At 46.9% G+C, this 19,773-nt stretch overlaps 1 protein-coding gene across 1 annotated transcript in view; it reads right to left on the bottom strand.

Annotated features, from left to right (window-relative positions):
- Nucleotides 1-19,773, bottom strand: part of LRP4 (LDL receptor related protein 4) — a 46,029-nt gene continuing 26,256 nt past the window's right edge. Inside the window, exons 27-44 of the mRNA XM_077767474.1 lie at nt 19,052-19,241; nt 18,832-18,963; nt 17,292-17,432; nt 16,858-16,944; nt 16,580-16,751; nt 15,334-15,496; nt 14,986-15,211; nt 14,323-14,626; nt 13,062-13,280; nt 12,763-12,897; nt 11,838-11,946; nt 10,240-10,384; nt 9,852-9,965; nt 9,255-9,390; nt 8,145-8,212; nt 7,503-7,590; nt 5,878-6,019; nt 1-2,524 (exon numbers count right to left, since the gene is read on the bottom strand). Of these exons, the coding sequence (XP_077623600.1) occupies nt 2,192-2,524; nt 5,878-6,019; nt 7,503-7,590; nt 8,145-8,212; nt 9,255-9,390; nt 9,852-9,965; nt 10,240-10,384; nt 11,838-11,946; nt 12,763-12,897; nt 13,062-13,280; nt 14,323-14,626; nt 14,986-15,211; nt 15,334-15,496; nt 16,580-16,751; nt 16,858-16,944; nt 17,292-17,432; nt 18,832-18,963; nt 19,052-19,241 (2,904 nt within the window). The 3' untranslated portion in view covers nt 1-2,191. The remainder of the gene's footprint in view (nt 2,525-5,877; nt 6,020-7,502; nt 7,591-8,144; nt 8,213-9,254; nt 9,391-9,851; nt 9,966-10,239; nt 10,385-11,837; nt 11,947-12,762; nt 12,898-13,061; nt 13,281-14,322; nt 14,627-14,985; nt 15,212-15,333; nt 15,497-16,579; nt 16,752-16,857; nt 16,945-17,291; nt 17,433-18,831; nt 18,964-19,051; nt 19,242-19,773) is intronic.

Genomic DNA, 19,773 nt, shown 5'->3' with positions numbered 1-19,773 from the left:
TGATTAAGAAAAGCTAAATTTATATTAAATTATCATAAAGTCCTAAAATACTGAACATAGTGGTTAAATAACTCCAGAAAGTCCAATCTCTCCAGTGAGTAACGTTAAAACCATTACACATGAGCGCGGGAGAATCACTTCCATTAGTTTAGGACAAGAGAGGTTTTGCTTTTTACATAGTGAATCAGTGCTCAAATAGAGATTTCTTCAAATATGTCTTTTCTACATTCTGAACAGCCCAAGTGCAATAAGATCCTTCCCCCTTTCCAATCAAGAAAATGCCACTTTTCTCCTTTCTCCTCATCCTCAACCAAGAGTCTGAGGACCCAAAGTGCTCTTTTTTTTTTTTCCTGCCCCATCAAGTGTGAAATGTCCCCCTTTCCTCTCATAAGTGGCAGCTCGCCTTTCCCCCTTGGTGTACTGGAAAAGACCTGCTGGCCTGGCCAGGCTGTCCTGGGTCCTGTGTGGGCCCAGATCTCGCTTGGCTACTAACAACAGGGCTAAGGGCTTGTTACCGGTCTCTAGCAGCCTTAGAAGTGACCAGAAAAGCTTTGCTCTTATCCATTTTTTTTTTCTCACATGTTTGGCAGTTGATTTCTCAATACTGAGAACCACAGGAGATGTTTCAAATCAGGAAACTTCCCCTAAAAGCCCTCGCCTCTATTCTCAGCCCATTGTCCTCTCCTGTTGCTTCTCATTCCTGGGTGGAGGAGGTCTGGAGCTGATCCAGGCAGAGAGGACTTCATCAGTGGTTCTACCTTTCTATACCCTGCTCCCTACTTTGTGTCTTGATTTAGCCCTCCTCACCACCACAAGGCTAAGTCATAAAAAGCAAATTAAGGGGGGAAAGGAGGGAGCTATGTAGAAGGTTTAGGGCAGAAAACAAGGTCTCAACTCCCCTGACACTAGCATGAGACACACGCTCTCGGTGTGAATGGGCACGAACCAAGTGACGGCATCACAGGACAGAAAGTCAGTCACTTAGCTGGGAAAAGAGTTGGAATGGGAACTTCACCACCCCACAGCCACAGGTTCTCTGTCCACTAACTTCGATCCCTGAGCACTTGAGAGAGAACACAGGAGGTTCAACCTCATGGATACTTCCCTTTAGGCCCTGGGTACCCCAAGTCTATAACCCAATCTCTCTTCCTGACCATTTATGAAGACTTTTGGCCCTTCTTTGAAAAGTTGTTTCAGGGTCTCTATGCTCAGAATCCCAGAGAATGAGCGGGGAAAGAGGGGCGGAACATGAAGGTCCAGGTGATATGCTACTTTGGGTCTGGACAACGCTGGTAAGGCATGGCAGAGACTTAGCGCTCGGGGCCCCACATTCCTCAAGCCCCTGCTCACAACCCAGTTACTTAAGAGTCAAAGACATAGGAAGGGTACTGGCCAGCAGTGGCACCAGCAGGAAAATTCATATTACCCGCTGCCATATGATAAGGGCCCTGTCATTGGAAGGTAGAAAAGCCTCTGGACAAACTAGCGGGAGTAAGAACAGCTTGAGCCACACCCAGATCTCACCAATATCGGCAGCTGAAAAAAAAAACAAAAAACAAAAAAAACAAAACCAGCAGCTCTTAGGGCAAGAATAATATCCATTGCCAGCAACGGACAGGACATGCGGCCCAACGTCCCTAAAAGCTTTCTCATATTACCAATGCACTTGAGGCTGGAGGCTTCTCAGATGCCCATACCAGCTGGGCTCACTCCTCCTTCCTCTCTCAGCCTCTATCCTTCATCTCTCTCTTTACCCTTGACCCCTGCCCCAGCCCCTGATAGGCAAGTTCTCTCGGAGAAGCAGCCAGGCCGACGACTCTGATGGGGAAGAGGGAAGTCTTGGATCATCAGTTCTTGTGGGGCAAGGTACCAGGGAAAAGGGAGATGGAGCTCTGTACTGATGAGGAATCATTACTGAGCCTAGTTCTGGGGCTCAGGATGGAGTGCAAGAGGTGAAGTTTGCAGTAAAATCCAGGTCTAAATTTTCAAGATGCACCATCATTTCTCGTGCACAGGTAGTTATGGACTCAGGTGGACACAGCTCCCATGGAGGACTCAGGAGCGGTTACGGGGTGGGAGGTGGAGGAGAAGGAGGAGCACATAGGAAGGGGGCCTGTTGTGTAAGTGAGCACAAGGACCGGAAGTCCACGAAGGAGAAGGAACAGGCAGGGAGGAAAGGGAACGATGGCGTTTAGACCTGGCTCTCTGAGGAGAGCTTGCGTTCATGTTTCCAGCCCGTGTCTGGCAGAGAGCCCCGTCTTTCAGGAGTGGTTGCGGTATGGACGCTGCTACATTCAGACTGCTCTTCCTGCAGCAGCTGCTCCGTCTCCATGTCATCCAGGGAGCCAGAGCTGGCCTGGATGGACACTGTGTCTGTCTTCATGCACACATGATCCCGCAGAAGGCCCCCCCGTGAGCTGCGTAGTTGTTTGAGGTCATCCCACTCGGCATCATCCCCAGACAGAAGGCAGATTCCCTCTACAATCTTGATCTTCTCCTTGGTGTAGTTATGGTCAGGCCCGCCCTAGGGTAGAGAGTGGGGAGACACGGTCAGCTGGCTCTGTATAAAGGATCTCATGGTGAACCAGAAAAGGAAATGGATGGGGTGAGAGGAAGTGTGAGGGGTTGAAAGGTCCCACAAACAAATGGGGAGACTTGGTCAGAGCCAAGAGATGAATCAGCCTAAAAGGAGAGTAGCAGCTAGGATGATTATTAATCTTCTCAGACAGGGAGGAGGGAGACCCATGGCTTCCAGTCCTGCATTATCCACCCACTGGCTATGTCACCTTGGGCAAATTATTCAGCATCTCTAAACTCAGTCTCCACATCTGCAGTGTGGGGAGGATGACAGTATCCATACCTCATAACCAACTGTGGTGAAGGTTCAATGAGGTGATGCACATAACATAGTTAGTAAGTAGGTGCTTGACACATAAGATAGTTAAATCATGTTAGGTATTGTTACATTGTTATTGTGGTTTATTAATGGGACATCATGCTGATATACATGATCAAAAGCAATTGACAGAGGCAAATTCAATGTGCATTTAGTTGGGATTTTAAACTACTTCTGTGCTCTTTTGTTCTTAATTCTCTTCTTTCTTTTTTTTTAACGTTTATTTATTTTTGAGAAAGAGAGACACAGAGCGTGAGCAGAGGGAGGGGCAGAGAAAGAGGGAGATACAGGATCCCAAACAGGCTCCAGGCTCTGAGCTGTCAGCACAGAGCCTGACACGGGGTCTGAACTCAGGAACCTCGACATCATGATCTGAGCCAAAGTCGGATGCTTAACCGACTGAGCCACCCAGGCGCCCCTCTTCTTTCTAATTTTGTTAAGGAGAAAACTCTTGGGAGGTAAGACAGGAGGAATCTAGAAAATCTTCTTATTTAGATTTTTTTTTTTTTTTGATATAAATACACAATTTAATAAAGAAATGAATAATTCACATAAATAGGGGATAAGAGACAAATCACCATGAAGAAAAATTCCAAATAATTTATGTAGATAATACATCCTCAAAAGGTAGTGTAGGCTTCCCATAGTGAATTCCTTTCAGAAAGTACAAATTGGAAAGTGGGAAATAATTACTTTACCATGGAGAAATCTGATAAATGCTACTTCAGTTAGGTGATCAGATTTAATATCAACAGTGGTAAGTCATGCTGATAGTATACACTCTCGATATGATGTGATAAAATGGTATTTTGCTCTGTGGTCTTCTTCGCAAAATTCAGTCTAATCATGAGGAAGACATAAGCCAAAGCCTACCTGAGGAACACTTTACAAAATTCTTGATCGATTCTCCTCAAATCTCCAAAGTTCATCAAAGTCAAGAAAGTCTGAGAAACTGTTGCGGACAGGAGGAGCCCAAGGAGACATGATTACTAAGTGTAACGAATCCTGGATGAGAACGTTAGAAGGCTCTCTCAGTGGATTCTGCGTCCTTTGTCTCCCAATCTCTCAGGTTTTGTAAGGTTTCCAATGGCTTCAGATCTTTTCTGTGTGATGTATGGGCGCGAGTGCAAGTACGGAGCTCCTTACTTCTCCGCCATCTTGCCCCCTCTCCCTTCTTATTTAGATTTTGAGTGTCAATCCATTGGGACCTCATAACCTATAACCTTTTCTGGGAGGTTACTCTGGTTCTGCTCCCATTCGCCTTGGGGCAAATTCCCAAGCAACCTGGGATTGTTCCAAGGACAGTCTTAAGTTCTACTCAGGCTTCTTCTCCCATTATGGATTTCTCTGAGAGGAGACTTACTCCTGATTTCTGGCAGATACCAACCCAAATTCCACCACTACCAGGAGAAAATGGACCATGGCTTAGGTTCTGTCCTAGGACAGTGTTCCCGCCAAGAGCTCTCCAAATGCCCCTCTGTTTTAGTAGCAATTCAACTCCACAAATATTTATTGAGCCCCTACATTAAAGAGGATACTTTGCTGATTGCTCTCTGGCAGTGAAAGCTCCCTTAATAGAGCAGAGACAGACACAGACAGCACACAAGCACACATGTGCACATGTAGATACACACACTTGCTCACCCAGCACACCCTCCAGGCTGAAATTAGCATAAGATTAGAAGGAGCCATGCAGTGTCTTCATCTGAGAGACACACTGGGTAAGTGAGGGAGAGGTGGGAGACATGGCATTGGCAGTTTGGGGGGGGGAGACACCCACTCCCTCTACAAACACACCGCAACAGGTACCTGAAATCAAGAGGAAATCAGAAGAGAAAGGGTGAAAGACTGTCAGAGGGGTGAAAGAGCTGCTGAGGAAAAGCACACAACAGAAGAAAGAGGTCACACACTTGTTAAGTTCTAAACTGTGACCCTTATTATGGTTCTTTTCTGGGGTATCAGACACTCCAGGAACCTACAACTAATTGAGAATGGGCCCTACCACCATCTTTAAAACTGTTTGAAAACTATGCCTGCAGGTTCTATTTTGGCTTAAGTGGAAGCTTTTTTATTTAAGGTGGAAATTCACAGATCCAGAAAGCATGGGATTATTATGTAAAGTGTACTCATTATACATGGTGGCCCTGTAGATGTGAGGGCAAGTTCTGACTGTGCTAGACAGGCCAAGAGAGTAGAACGATTAGGGTTTCGTAAAGGATATGGCTTCCGATAAAGAGCTACAGGGTTTTAGAAAAAGCAGCGGTTATATTAGACTAGGAAAATCTGAAGTCCCAGGCTACTGATTCCTTGTGGAAATGGGACTATTTTTCAAGCCTAGATATTCAGCAAATAATTTTTCACTGAAACAACAGAGGAGTTAAAAGAACAAAAGCATGTAAACCTTCAAAACTCTAGACAAATCTCATAAGATTCTGTGATAAGAGGAAGAACAGCAAAAAACCAAAAACAAACAATCACCCCCCCAAAAAAAACAACAATAACAAAAAAAACCCCAGCCATTGCCAGAGAGAGGTGCCAACAGATTGGATCAGAGGTTAGAAAAGGGAGAGTCCAGGAGCTCTCGGGTTTTTGAGGGTATTGTCTAGGAGTATAGGGTACCTCAGAGGGGCACAGTGTCACTGCAGGGGAATGACACGTACATGAGAAAAAACATATAAGTCTATGAGCCTCTCCTGGCAGGGAGGTGCGTACTCCCATGTTTCAGACCCAGACCTTCTGGAATCTGCTTTCTAAGCTTGCTCTTACTAAGGCCCCTTAAGCTGGTCCCTCAGACAGTCTACATCTGTCCAGAAACCCAAATCACATTCATTTTTTTCTGTTCACTATGACTTCCAAAATGGTAGATGGGACTACCCAGCATCCCTCACTGATCCATTCAGGCAACTGAAACATAGTCTTCCCTTTCCAAAAAAAAAAACAACAAACAAACAACCACCTTGAATATAAATTTTAATTTTTACCTCTTTCTTATAGCACAGTTGATTGTACATGGCTGGTTTCGGGATTGCTTCAATTTTCACTTCCTGAGTGGAAGTTCGGTAGGAAGGATTGCTGTAGGTCAGGTTCCCCATTCCTGGATCCGTTAACTTGGACTTTTTGTGTCTTTAGGAGAAAAGGTCATGAGAAATTAGTTCAAATCTTTATCGGGGTGATATCTGGGGAAGTTCTAACCTGAATGTGGTAGGCAGCCTCTAAGACAGCCTTAGCGATCCCCGTCTCCTGGTTCTCCCACCTTCTGAATCCCTGCTCCTTAAGTGTGGGCCGCATCTGATGACTCATTCACTTCTTTTTATTTATTTTTTATTTTTAATTAATCTCTACACCCAACGTGGGGACTGAATCCACAACTCTAAGATCAAGACTTGCATGCTCCACTGACTGGGCCAGCCAGACACCCCTGGTGATTCACTTCTGATGAACAGAATATACAAAAGCGATGGATGCTACATTAGGTTCCAAAGAAACTTGTGGCTTCCATCTTAGGTTGCCCTCACTCTCTCTTATGCTAGCTCTGGGGAAGCCAGCTGTCCCATGGTCAGCTGTCCCTTGGAAAGCCCCACAAGGTATGGAACAAATGAGTGGGACCTACAGTCAACAGCAGGCAAGGAGCTGAGACCCTCAGTCCAATGGCCTGTGAGGAACTAAATCTTGCCAACAGCTACAGAGTGAGCTTAGAAGGGAATCCCTCCCCAGTCGAGCGCTGAGATAAGACCACAACCCTGGCTGATACCTGAACTGCAGCCTGCAAGAGACCTTGAGGCAGAAGCATGCAGGTAAGCTGCACCCAGATTTCTGATCCACAAAAGCTCTAAGATAATAAATGGTTGTCATTTGAAGTGAATCCACTGTGTCAAGACAGATCTATGTTTCAATCCCACATCTGTTACTTATTAGCTGGGATCTTGGTGGACATAATCTAAACTTTGTGAGCCTCAGATCTTCATCTGTAAAGTGAGGAATACTAATGCGTGCGTTATGTGGCATTGATACATATTCACTAAAGAGTAACTGTTACTATTATTATTAGCATTGTTGTTGTTGTTGCTGCTGCTGTTGTTGTAAGCAGGAGCCACAGAAGCATAGCAAAATCCTGGTATTTTTGCTGCAAGCTGTGCTTAAAGCATTTGGAGAAAATATACAGAGGGTCATAAGAAGGATTCTAAACTGAAAATGGACATTCCACCTTCCCAGGATGATCCCTACTGAGCAATGACATACCAAATGATATTGTGCTAAAGGCCATGGTTATGTGAAGAGAAGGTCATTTCCACCTTTGCTGGCAGAGTAGTGGTAAAACAAGATGGCAGCATCAGTCCCAGCTCTGCCTCTTCCTGTGTGACCTTGGGTAAGGCCCTCTGTGCCCTCTGCATCCTAGTCTCTAAAGAGAATCCCGAGGGCTGCTGTGGTCCTAGCATGAGAAACCTGCTTGGGCTGTGAATGGTGAAGAAGAGTCAGAGTTTAGGCTCTCCCTTGCTCTGACCAGGGACCTGTCTTTGACATGAAGCTAGTCAGATGTGGAGCTTCAGGAGATCACAGATAATGAGGATCCGTGAACACGTGGCCCCTGCAGTGAGGCTGAGGTTACCTGTACAGCATCAAAGCTGCAATCGCCACCAAAATCAGCAGAATGCTGAGGAGTCCACCAATGACGTAGCTGACATGAAGTCCTTCTCCTAGGAAGAACAGAGAGATACTAGGCAGGGACCACCGACAATCTTCCAGCTGGTAAGAGGGGTGGGAAGTCAAGGGCTCCTTTGGTAGGGGTTGGATTCCACACCACCTGAGGATAGCCAGGGAAGAGGCCGCAGGAGTAAGGGTAGGGGGCTGAGAAGAAATCTATCAGCCTGTCTCCAATCTCAATTCTAATATTTACTACCCATGTGAATTAAGCCAAGATGCTTAACTAGAAGCCTACGTTTTCTCATCAGTTAGATGTAAGTAATAAAATGTTCATAGTCTGGTGGCAATGACATGTGACTGTGTATATTCATACACATATATGCACACGTGTGCATGTGCACACATATATACAGCTTAACAAATGGCTGGCATATGTAAAGTACTCTGTAAGTGGTAGCTAGCTAATATGATTATTTTTTCTATGGATTTAGTCTGAGAAATGGGTTTGACAACCCCAAAGAGTCCCTATAAAGGTTTTGGAAGATATCAGTGGAGATTCAGATTCCTTATTTCTTCTTTCCAAAACCGTTGGGCACTCAGGACTCACCTGGCGTAGCGGGTATGGCCTCATTGGAATGTGCACAGAGGCCCAGCTGGGCATCCTTTTCAGAGCATCTGTGGGGCAGAGAAAACTGAATGTGAAGGCTACTTGTATTTCATAAAGATCTTGCCTTCCTCCAGGGAACAGGAAAAGTCCTAGGAAGGATGTCTTTTGAGTGGGGCTTTCTGATATTGGATTGTACCTGATGGGAGACATCAGAAGCATAGACCAGGAAATACAGAAAAATCAGTGTCACTGTCTTCAAGATATCGTATCATATTTAAATGGGTTTTAAAATATGCTCTCTTTTTATTTTTATTAAAATTTTTTTTAAATGTTTACTTATTCTTGAATGAGAGAGAGACAGAGCGTGAGTGGGGAAGGGGCAGAGAGCAGAGGGAGACACAGAATCTGAAGCAGTCTCCAGGCTCTGCGCTGTCAGCACAGAGCCTGACACAGGGCTCGAACTCACAAACCATGAGATCATGATGTGAGCTGAAGCTGGAAGCCTAACTGACTGAGCCATGCAGGTGTCCCAAATCAGGGTGCATTTTAAATGGATAGCACCATCGACTTAATTAAATACAATATTTTATCCTTGATTTGAGAACTGTTCATGCTTATTTAATAATAAGGTGTGTGTTTATGTGTGTGTGTGTGTGTGTGTGTATACATGTCCATGTGCATGCATGTGTGTTTCATTAAGCTAAGACCATCACATTTCTGGGGATGTTCCAAGTCCTAAAGCCACAGCCCAGAGACCACTATGACTTGGTAGCTTCTAAGTAAACTGTTGGACAAGACCATATACTAAATATGTTATGTGAGAACAAATGTCACAAAAAGGAACAATGAATGCCATGTAGGAACTCCTCCTGAGTGATTTCTCTAAGGTTGCTCTTAAAACTTCTTGCCCTCAGAGCTAAAACGAGAGTCACTTACAGCAATCTACAAGTCTAAATATCATCTCCAGTCCCAAAGAGCAGGGACAGGTGGCTAATGATGTGATCTACTTCCCAATGTGCCAGAACTATTGAGCTAAGACTGTGGTCTTCTGCTGGTGGGGGATGCTGATTTGGAGAAAAGAGCCCTCGATTCCATATTGAATACACTTACCTTCCTTCCACATCCTCCAGAGATGTGCGAGTCCGGGTGGTTGAGGAACGCAAGGTGGTAGGTAGTGTGTTAGGTAGCACGGGGCTCCTTTCACTTATGCTGGTAGCCCTGGGAGCTGGGGGCACTAGACCAGGTACTGGAGAGAAAAAGAGGACTGGAGTAAGCCACTGGAGCCCCAGATCTCTACATATGATCCAAGAGTAGCATCCTGGGTTACCTGACAGAGCAATCTTATAGCTTCCCTAATCCTACACAGCCTCATTAGAGGCTCTTCATACTGAAAATAAAAAGGATTTGGACTCTAATATTAAATAGCTCTGGATGGGCTAGCTGGTCCACAAAGGTCAAGAAAAGACAGTAATTCACAGGCCACAGCAGGGATCAGAGATTCAGGAGACCTGAATTCCATTCTCTTGAATGCCAGAAGCCAGACAAACTCAGGTCTGTGCTATTCCAAAGCTCAAACTCATTGTTCTCAGTCACTTGGCTATAAGACTCCCTGAGGGGGATCCCACGCAGAAGGACAAAACCGAAGCTAATGATCCTCTGCCACTCCAAGGGTCCTGCTGTTGCGGGGGACCATTCAGTCCAACTCACCAAGGGAGCAGGGCCGGCCATCGGGCTCATCAGGACAGGCACACACGAAGTCTGAGGCTCTGGCAAAGCAGAGGTGGGTGCAGCCTCCATTATTCACACCACAGGCATTGGTCCCTGGGGGCAAAGTGGGTATGTGTCTGGTCTGGAATAGATTTGGTCTCCCAATTTGACACCTCTCTGAAAGGAGAAGCTCCATGGCTACCTCACTCCAAGGGACAATAAGGCAGAAGGGGCATAACCACATGGGGCTGAAAAGGTCTAAGAGCTTAAAATGGGAACCAAAAGGCTCTCCTGTGGCTTTAATGTCTCAGTCACTAACAGACCCTGGGGCGACCAACCAGCCCACTGACGGTAAGGAAGCAAGCAGGCTCAGGACCCAGGAGCCCACCTGTCTGCCGTTGAGGGGAAACCACAATGATATCCATGAGCCCTTCCACATTCGCCAACACCGTCTCCTTGCTCCGGCCTGAGTACTTGTCGACACGCTGGATTGACTTGGTCTGCCAGTCTGTCCAGTAGATCCACCTGTCCTGCTACTCAACAGGGAAACCCCATAAAGAGTAAATATGAGTCAACAGTCTGACCCCAGGTGCAGCTTCTGTGTTTTAGTAAGTGCACCCTCGCTGCTGAAATGCGCTGTGTCTCTTATCTAGCACACCAACTTCTGTATGTCCCCCATACGGCACTGTCCAGGAAATCTCCCCCAATCCGTACAGGATTTACTCCTCCATGCCATTGCCTTCTACGAGTGAGTTTTGACACTCCACGATCATTTGTTTATGTGTCTGTCATGTAAGATTAAGTTCTTCAAGAATAGTAATGTATTTCATTTCTCTCTCAATTTCCAGCACTAACACTTAATCCCAAGTCAGTTGACTGAGTGGCTCAATGAATAAATGGGTTCTTGTACCTGGCGAATAGGAGTAACTTGGGAGCAGGGAGTCCTTCTAACGTCCCTGCTCCTCTGGGCCCTTCACTTAGAGCTCTGGCCCAAATCCTCTGGTTACTTCTATGGGAAGCTACCTTCTCATTCAGTGATCCTGAGATTCTCAACCAGGGCTGGGAGGGCAATGAAGGTGGTTCCCTTCCTGTTTACAGGTATATACAGAAACACCATGAGAAACTTACATATTGAAAAATCATATTCATTATCATCCTGTAGTTTTACATTTGGAGTACGGGGATGGGGAGCTGATAAGTAGAGCCAAACTTTTATTGGTGATAGGATATAATGTACAAGACAGATAGTGGAAGTTTGTCAAAAAAGAACAAGGATTTTTAAATAATTGAGAATCCCTGTTTTGGCTCCAGGCTTGGTAAATCTCCTTTTTCCCTTCCCTGAATTACTTTATAGGATTAGAACTCAAAAATGACAGCCAGTGATAATTAAAATGATTACAAATGACACGCACGGAGCGCCAGATACTGTGCTGATGCTTTGTGTATATTTCAGGAGGACACTATTATTAAACTCACTTATTTTAGAGGTATTAGACGAGTTTAGTATCTTACCCAAAGTCATAGTCATTCAGTGATGCAGGCAGAGCTTGAACCCATGGAGCTGGCAGATTAGAGGTACTCAATAAGCATGTACCAACTGTCTGGCTGCCTCAAAACACTGGCTCTTGGCCACTCCACCCTACTGCTACTAAGTGAGCTGCCTGGGCTCAGATTTTGGGAGCACAGCACTAGGATCAACTAGGGAACCTGTTAAAATGCACATTCCTGGGCTCAACCCTCATGAAGTAAATTCTTTTTAACCAGGGCCCAGCAACCTACTTTTGAGAGCCACTCCTTTAACATGAAGTGGTGTTGTCTAAGTAGCAAGCACATGGTGGCAAGATTTCAGTGCACAGAAAATATCCCTAAAATGAGCTTCCGTAGCATGATTGTTAAATAACAACTAGGGTTGAGACTCCCGACATGGAACCCCGAGGAAACACCCCCCATCAAGGAGGTTTAGTTACCTCTCTCCTGAGCCAGTACCTGAGTGAGAGCAAAAGGGTGGGACACGTGACTGACTAACACCTGCCGTAGCTTCCCATTGAGGTCAGCGCTCTCAATCCGGTCCAGGTGTGCGTCCACCCAGTAGATCCTGAGGAGGAAAAGTGAGAAGGTGCTCAAAATGCTTGCCAAGAAGCCCAGTCCTTACCCCCAAGGAGCTATCTGTTCCCTCCTGAGCTAACCGGTAGGAGTGGTCAAAAAGCACCCTTAAGGAGAGGTCATTGCGAGTCCCAAAGCTGAAGAGGAGAAGCTGGTGACTCAAGTGGGGGCCAGAGCTGTGTGAGGCAGGGTAGAAAGTCTAGTGACCTCTGAGGAGCCACCTTCCAGGCTCATCTTTGGCAACCTGATCACCCTTTGGCTCCTTCCTGAGAATTTAAGCCAAAATTCTTATGAACACTCTTTAAGGAGAGATCTCGGTCTACAAGGACCTCATGAGGTTATCCCAACTCTCTAGGTGACTTAGATTCCTTTCCTTTCTTCTGGGGGCAGAAAGGGAAGCGGACTGCCTCGAATCCCCTTTCATTCTCTTCTCCTGCCTTCTAGCATTTTTTTTATCTAGACAAGGAGTTGCAAATTCCAATGAGCGAAGGGATCAGCAAAGTAACAAATGCAAAAAATCAGCCTCTGAAGAATAGGGAGTCATGGGACGTGTGGTCCAGTCCACACGTGGGGGTCCAGCCCAGTGCTCTGCTGAAGACACTCAGATCAAAAGCATATAAACCACACAAACAAAATCCATCTAAGGAGTGAGAAACCTTTGCTCTAAGAATATATTCCCTCATCCTTCTCACTGCTTTTTCCCTCTTCACCTACCAAGGAGCTTTCTTTTTGTTTTCACTATCTGAATCTCAACCATCCTCTCCTGTGCCCACCCAATTTCCAGGAACTATTCGGATAGGATTCCCACCTGCGGGTATCATAGTCCAGGGTAAGGCCATTGGGCCAACCCAGGTCTGTGTTGATGAGGACCTTCCGCTCGGAGCCGTCCAAGTTTGCCCGCTCGATCTTGGCAATGTGGCCCCAGTCTGTCCAGAAGAGGTACCTGAGGTATAACACTGCCATCATCACCAAGGCATGGGAAGATGGCACCAGAGGTTGAGAGAACACAGGGGACACACTGATACCATGAGTACATAGGCATCCTCCAAGGGACCCTTCATCAGGCCCTTCTTTCCTGGGTCTCTTTTCTGCTGGCCATAAACTTACCCCTTCCTGGGGAAAACGGCAATGGCCCGAGGCTCGTCCAAGCTGTTGTTGATCAGCACTTTGCGGCAGGAACCATCTAGCCTTGATGCCTCAATGGTATTTCGGCCCGTATCTGTCCAGTACAGATTCCTGGCCACCCAGTCTACTGCCAGCCCGTCGGTGGTCTTCAGGCCACGCCCAATCACTGTCTCCATGTTGCTGCCATTCAGATCTGCTCGCCTGAGGGTAGAGCTCAGGGTTGGATGACTGACCATATTCACCAGAAATAGACTGAAGTCCCTTAATCCATGTTCCCATAACTGGATCCCTACTAGACTATAAGCTCCATAAAGGCAGAGACTGCATATCTCTAACATTCCTCAGCATCTAGCACAGCAGGGACTCAATATATTAGCAAAATTAATGAATAGAAAATTCTTGGGAGGACAGAAAATTCTCCTGCTATTAACAGGGGATGTTTGGGCCCATGTCTTACAGAAGATAGGTTAGTGATTTCCTATTTACCTTAGGGAAAAGATGAGGATTGCTAGGTGGTAATTATAAGAAAGGCAAATTTGTCAAAACCTCCCTGTACATTTTTATAGTAGCCCTACACCAGGATGGAGGTATGTCACAAACACTGAAGGGACTTCTCTAAACTATGTATTCCCATCTGTCCCCACCATGAGCTTCTAATACACCCCTCAAAGAGAACAAAGGGGAATGCCCCTATCCTTTCACGTGAGAATCTCTGTCATGGTAAACCCCTCATACTAGTGGGAAGGGACCACATTCCTCAGCTATAATGGGATTAAAAAAAAAAAAGAATAATAAAAAGTAAAATAAAACAAAAAATATTTTTACAATTACAAAAACACAACCTTGTAAACCATCACAAGCCTTGGCATTCAGCTAGGGCTCCTGTATATTATAATACAGATACACAGTTTGGCTACATGGGCCTACTCATCAATGAGTCTTAGGGGATCCTTGGAGCTCCCAGACGGCCCAATGGAGGGGTAAAGGCTCCAGGTCACCAGCCTGACTATGTTTGTTTTACATACAGGGCTCCTCTATTAATCTGGAAACAAACAAGCACACAAACAAAAACCTCCAACTTAAATGCTATTACAAGTGATAAGCAAACAAGTCAGGGTCAGAACTCACTATCCAACCTCCCAAATCACTCAGTCTATTTAGAGGTCAACAGGGACCATAACCTCATCCCACCAGGGATCGAACACAGGTCTGTGTCTTCTGGAGGTTTCAGGGATTTTCATACCTGATAACATCCAGGAATACGTCCGTGTAATAGACCTTTCCATCCACACTGTCATAGTCCAGAGAAATGACATTGTTGAGCTCAGGAACGGGGACGTGCACGTCTGTGTGGTCGCTAGTGTCCAGCGAGATACGCCGGATGGAGCCGCGGCTGGAGAAGAGCAGGTAGGTCTCGGGAGAGGGATCACAGGTCTTTCCATCTCCCTTCAGCTGGATGCCAGTGGGGCAGGCACAGGAGAACCCCGAGGGGCGAGGCAAGCAGAGGTGGGAGCAGCCGCCATTTCTAGAGCCGCACTTGTTAAAACCTGGTGAGGCGAGAAGCATGAGCTTTGACACCCAGCCTGGAATATTGTGTGAATCTCACAAAAGCCCTAGTCTCTTGAGTCTGATTCTCTGCTGTTCTAAGTGACAGAATTTGGTAGCCAGCAGGGATGAGGTAGAAGGAGCACGTGTGTCTCCCTTCAGGAATCCTTTGAATGTGACAGCATCATGTAGTTATAGTACCAGCCACACCCAGAAGAAACACAGCCTGATCCAGGACGGGGGCTTAGATAGATCTTTGTCTCTGAGATTCTAAAAGGATCTCTGTGCTCTGGACGTATCTCTGGCACTGAGATGTCCCCCGGAAAGCCAGCTCTGGTTCACAGTCCTGGGGTCCGCTCACCCAGTGGCTGTGCCCGGTCCACGGCCTGGATGTCCATGAGGCCTGGCAGGTTGGACCTCACCAGAATGACATTGCTGCCAGTACCCTTGTCAGCACGGTGGATGCTACGGGTCTGCCAGTCAGTCCAGTAGATATAGGAGCCAAGCAGGGTGAGGCCATATGGGTGCTGCACGGGAGACACCAGTGTATGCCGACTGGCACCGTTCAGGTCAGCAGCCTCAATTCGCTGCAGAGAAAGGAGAGGGTGGGGGATGGCCGTGAGTAGACTGGGAGCCCTGAGTGGACATCCTGAACAGTCCTTTCCTGTCTTCCCAGGCTTCCGGGAAGTAACAGGAGCAGGATGCTCACCTCAGTGTGGGCATCAGCCCAGAGCAGCTGGGAGCTGGCCTTGTCCACAGTCAGCCCATTGGGCCATCCTAGGTTGTTGCTGATCAGCACAGTCCGGTCTGAGCCATCCATTCCAGACCTCTCTAGCTTGGCATTCTCCCCCCAGTCTGTCCAGTACATAAACCTGGGCGAGGAAAAATACCAGCCGTTATGTCCAGAGCCTCTAAACACTGTAAGTACTGACAATATGCCAAACACCGTGACTAGTATTTTATACGAAAAGTAGAGTTGTTGTTTATGGGTGTAGAGTTTCAGGTTTGCAAGATGACGGGTGCCTGGGTGGCTCAGTCGGTTAATCATCTGACTTCGACTGAGGTCATGATCTCACAGTTTGTGAGTTCAAGCCCTGCCTTGGGCTCTGTGCTGACAGCTTGGAACCTAGAGCCTGTTTTGGATTCTGTGTCTCCTCTCTCTGTCCCTCCCCCACTTGTATCTGTCTCTCTCTGTCTCTCAAAAATAAATAAATATAAAAAAAGTTAAAAAAAAAAGATTTGCAAGATGAAAAAGTTCTGAAAATCCATGTCACCATAATGCAAATCTAGTTTATTGAGCTGTAGGTTTAAAAAATGGTTAAGAGGGGCGCCTGGGTAGCTCAGTCGGTTAAGCATCTGACTTTGGCTCAGGTCATGATCTTGTGGATTGTGGGTTTGAGCCCCACATTGGGCTCTGTGCTGACAGCTAGCTCAGAGCCTGGAGCCGTTTTCAAATCCTGTATCTCCTTCTCTCTCTGAACCTCCCCTGCTCACGCTGTCTCTCTCTCTCTCAGAAATAAATAAAACATTAAAAAAAATTTAAATGGTTAAGATGGTAAATTTTTTGTTGTTTTTTTTAATCACAATTAAAAAAGAAGGAACTTTCCATGTATTGCCTCACTTAATCCTCACAAGAGCTGTGAGGTATATACATTTTCACCATCCCCTCCATTTATAGGTGAGGAAGCTGAGGGTCAGAGGTTAAAGATGGGGCCCAGACGCAGCTAATAAATAGTAAAGAAATTTAAATCTTGGGTTTCTGACTCCAAGGCTGGTGTTTTTTACCTCTCTATCGTCCTATTACCCAGAGTCACAAGGAGCAGAACAGCCCCAGGGAGGTCAGTCTCTGGGTTCCTGAGGGACACACTGGCACTTTGTAGCTGACTTTCACACCCACCAGGGCCCCAGCTCAGCTGGCTTCCACCCCCGCCCAGAACCACAGAACCAGCTCTCACCCCATCTCGTGGTACAGCACAATGGCCCGGGGGCTGTCCAGGTTCTGCCACACCAACACTTTCCTCATGGACCCGTCCAAGTTGCCCACTTCAATCCGGTTGGTTCCCGTGTCTGTCCAGTACACTTTGCGGCCAATGGCATCCACTGCGAGCCCATCTGTGGTTTGCAGCCCTGCAGGAAGTCAAGAGCACACACTGGCTCCTGCCTTAAAACAGATGGGCTATTTCCCCAGCTCTGTAGCCAGACAAGTGGGCCCCAGGCTGGGAGCAAGGCTCACCTGTGGTGATGATGTCCTCATGCTGTGAGCCCTCCAGATTGGCACGGCTGATGCTGTGCAGTGTACTGTCTGACCAGTACACCTTTCCTGGAAAGGAAAGGCTTAGCTCAGCCCAGACCCTTGCCTCTCCAAGGGACACCCACAGCTGACTCATGCTCTGAGACACCAGGGCATGTCAGATAGCCCCGTATGCCTGAGCAGAGGAAGCCAAGGGGAATATGGAAATATAGCAGTAAATGTTCTTGGCAGAAATGGAAAGGAAGGCCCCAAACCATGCCCTCATTACCAAAGAGAAACTGTTGCGGAGATGGGGGCAGGGCTGTGCTGGAGGGAACAGGGAGCCTCGGGTTCTTAGCAAGAAATGGAGGTGGTGGGGGAGGAAGAAAGAATAGCAGTGGCAGGAGGTAAGGGACAGAGGGCGGGGCCACACGGACCTTCCTGGGGATCCACTCCAATGGCAATGGTGTTCTTCATGGTAATGTTGATAGGTACCACCACATCGGCAAAATAAGGGATGTCCAAGGAGACCATGCGTATGTCTACTCTCCTGGCAAAGACGAGGAAACTGTTCATGCCTGCCCAGGTGGGGAGAAAAAGAAGGACAGTCACCCTGGTATAGCCAGTAAGAGGATCTGGAGCAAGGCAAACTTGAGTTCATGCCTGTCCCTGTTAGTTTCTAGCTGTGTTATCCTGGGCAAGTGATTTAACTTGTCTAAGCCTCAGCTGCGTCATCTATAATGGGGATAATAGCAGGGTATCTGCAGGATTAAAAGAGATCAAGTACTGGGGTGCCTGGGTGGCTCAGTCGGTTAAGCGTCCGACTTCGGCTCAGATCATGATCTCATGGTTGGTGGGTTTGAGCCCCGCATCGGGCTCTGTGCTGATAGCTCAGAGCCTGAGGCCTGTTTCAGATTCTGTGTCCCCTTCTCTCTCTGCCCCTCCCCCCAGTCAGGCTCTGTCTCTCTCTGTCTCAAAAATAAATTAACATTAAAAAAAAAGAGAGAGAGAGAGAGATCAAGTACAAGCGCTCAGCCTGACACATATCATAAATGACAGCTCTTTGTTAATATGTGGAAGTGACTCCCTTTGAAGGAAGTTTTACCAGGAGGTTTGAAAAACCTCATGTTAAGTAAAGAGGGCTTTCCCTACAACCTGGGAGGCCGGATTCACAGATCCTTTCTCTTTCAAATTCCCAAGAAAGTTAGGGTTCAAATGCAACCTGCCATGTAGCATCCCCTAGGGAGAAATATTAACTGCTAACATCTGGCCCACCAGGCGCTGCTTCTGGGACCCTCCAGAAGGGTTGTCACATACGTTGTACACTATGGTCACAAAAATGCCACCTCCAAGAGAGGTACCATGACACTGGAAAGAGCGTATGTTTTCATATTTATTATGCCAGCTACGGGCACATAGAACTAAAGTGACTTGTTCTAACCCAATCAGTATATTATGACAATTTTCCAACAGTGAAATTGTCTGAGAAAAGAGCATCTTTTTCTAATATGCATAGAGACACTATAAGAACTAGTTAGACTCTGCCTATGACCCTGTCTACCTGGTCCCCTGGGCTGCTTCCTGGACTTCTCCTTTTTCTTTTTCCTTTTATAATGTTTATTTATTTTTGAGAGACAGAGAGAGAAAGAACACCAATGAGGGAGGAGCAGAGAGAGAGGGAGACACAGAATCTGAAGCAGGCTCCCAGCTCTGAGCTCTCAGCACAGAGCCCGACATGAGGCTCAAACTCCCGAGCCGTGAGATCATGACATGAGCCGAAGTAGACGTTTAACTAATTGAGCCACCCAGGCATCCCTGGACTTCTTTCTTTCTAAAACTTCTTGGTCTCCCCTATGCCTCTCCCAGTACCAGCACCCACAGTTTCTCAGCCCACATTGGAGTCCCTCTACAGGGAAGGAATAGAGCCACTATCCCTCCTGGAGAGGCTCTATCCAGGTCTGTGATGCTCAAACTCACCCGGTGAGCAGGTCTTGCCATCAGGCATCAGGTTGATGCCCGTGGGGCAGGTACAGCTGAAGCCACTCGGATTTGGGGACCGAAGACACAGATGGCTGCAGCCACCATTTTCTATGGCACATGGCGTGGATACTGGGTAGGGAGAAGGATGGGGATCAGTGGAGAAGTCTATGGCAAAGGAAGACCAAGGTAAAGCTGGTGCAGGCAGAGGGCCGCTCACCTGGGGGCCGCCGGCGGTGGAAGACATGGATGTCCATAAGGTTCTCCAAGTTCTCTTGCAGGGTCTCTCGGTCCAGTCCTGTCAGCCGGTCAGCGCTCTGTATACTCTTGGTCTGCCAGTCAGTCCAATAGATGCGGTCTCCATACAGGGTCAGCCCAAAGGGGTGGGGGAGCTGGCTTCCAATCAGCACCTGCCAGAGCCCCCATACTTGTGTCATCCTCCAGCAAGGCCCGATAGCACAGAGCAGTGGTCAAGAGCTCGGGGGTGGAGTCGGGATGGAGTTCTTCTACTACGACCTGCTGTGTGACCTTGAGCAAGAGCTGCTTATAAAATCTCTCTGAGCTTTGGTTTGCCAGTCTAGGATATGACCATGACAGTGCCTGGCTCCAAGGGTTGTGTGATGATTATAAAAGACCATGTATGATTTACATAATGTCAAAATATCTCTGCACAAGTTACTTATCAATTACAAAAGGAAAAACAGCAACTTCACAGTGGCCACCACCTGAACCACACAAAGTTAATCCCACAATAATGGGACAAGCTGACATCTGTGTTTGCTGATGAGACACACTGAGAAGTCAGGACATGACTTCATTTAGTGTAGTATTCCTGCCCCAAACCATCATCTGAATCTAATTACAAGGAGACATCAGACAAATTGAAGGACATTCTACAAAATAACTGGCATTTACTCTTTAAAAATACAAAGGTCAAGAGAG

The sequence above is a fragment of the Crocuta crocuta genome, unplaced genomic scaffold (assembly GCF_008692635.1).
Source record: "Crocuta crocuta isolate KB4526 unplaced genomic scaffold, BGI_CrCroc_1.0 scaffold330, whole genome shotgun sequence".
Classification (NCBI taxonomy): Eukaryota; Metazoa; Chordata; class Mammalia; order Carnivora; family Hyaenidae; genus Crocuta; species Crocuta crocuta.
Note: the sequence above shows the minus strand (reverse complement) of the source record. Positions and strands in the feature narration are given on the sequence as shown.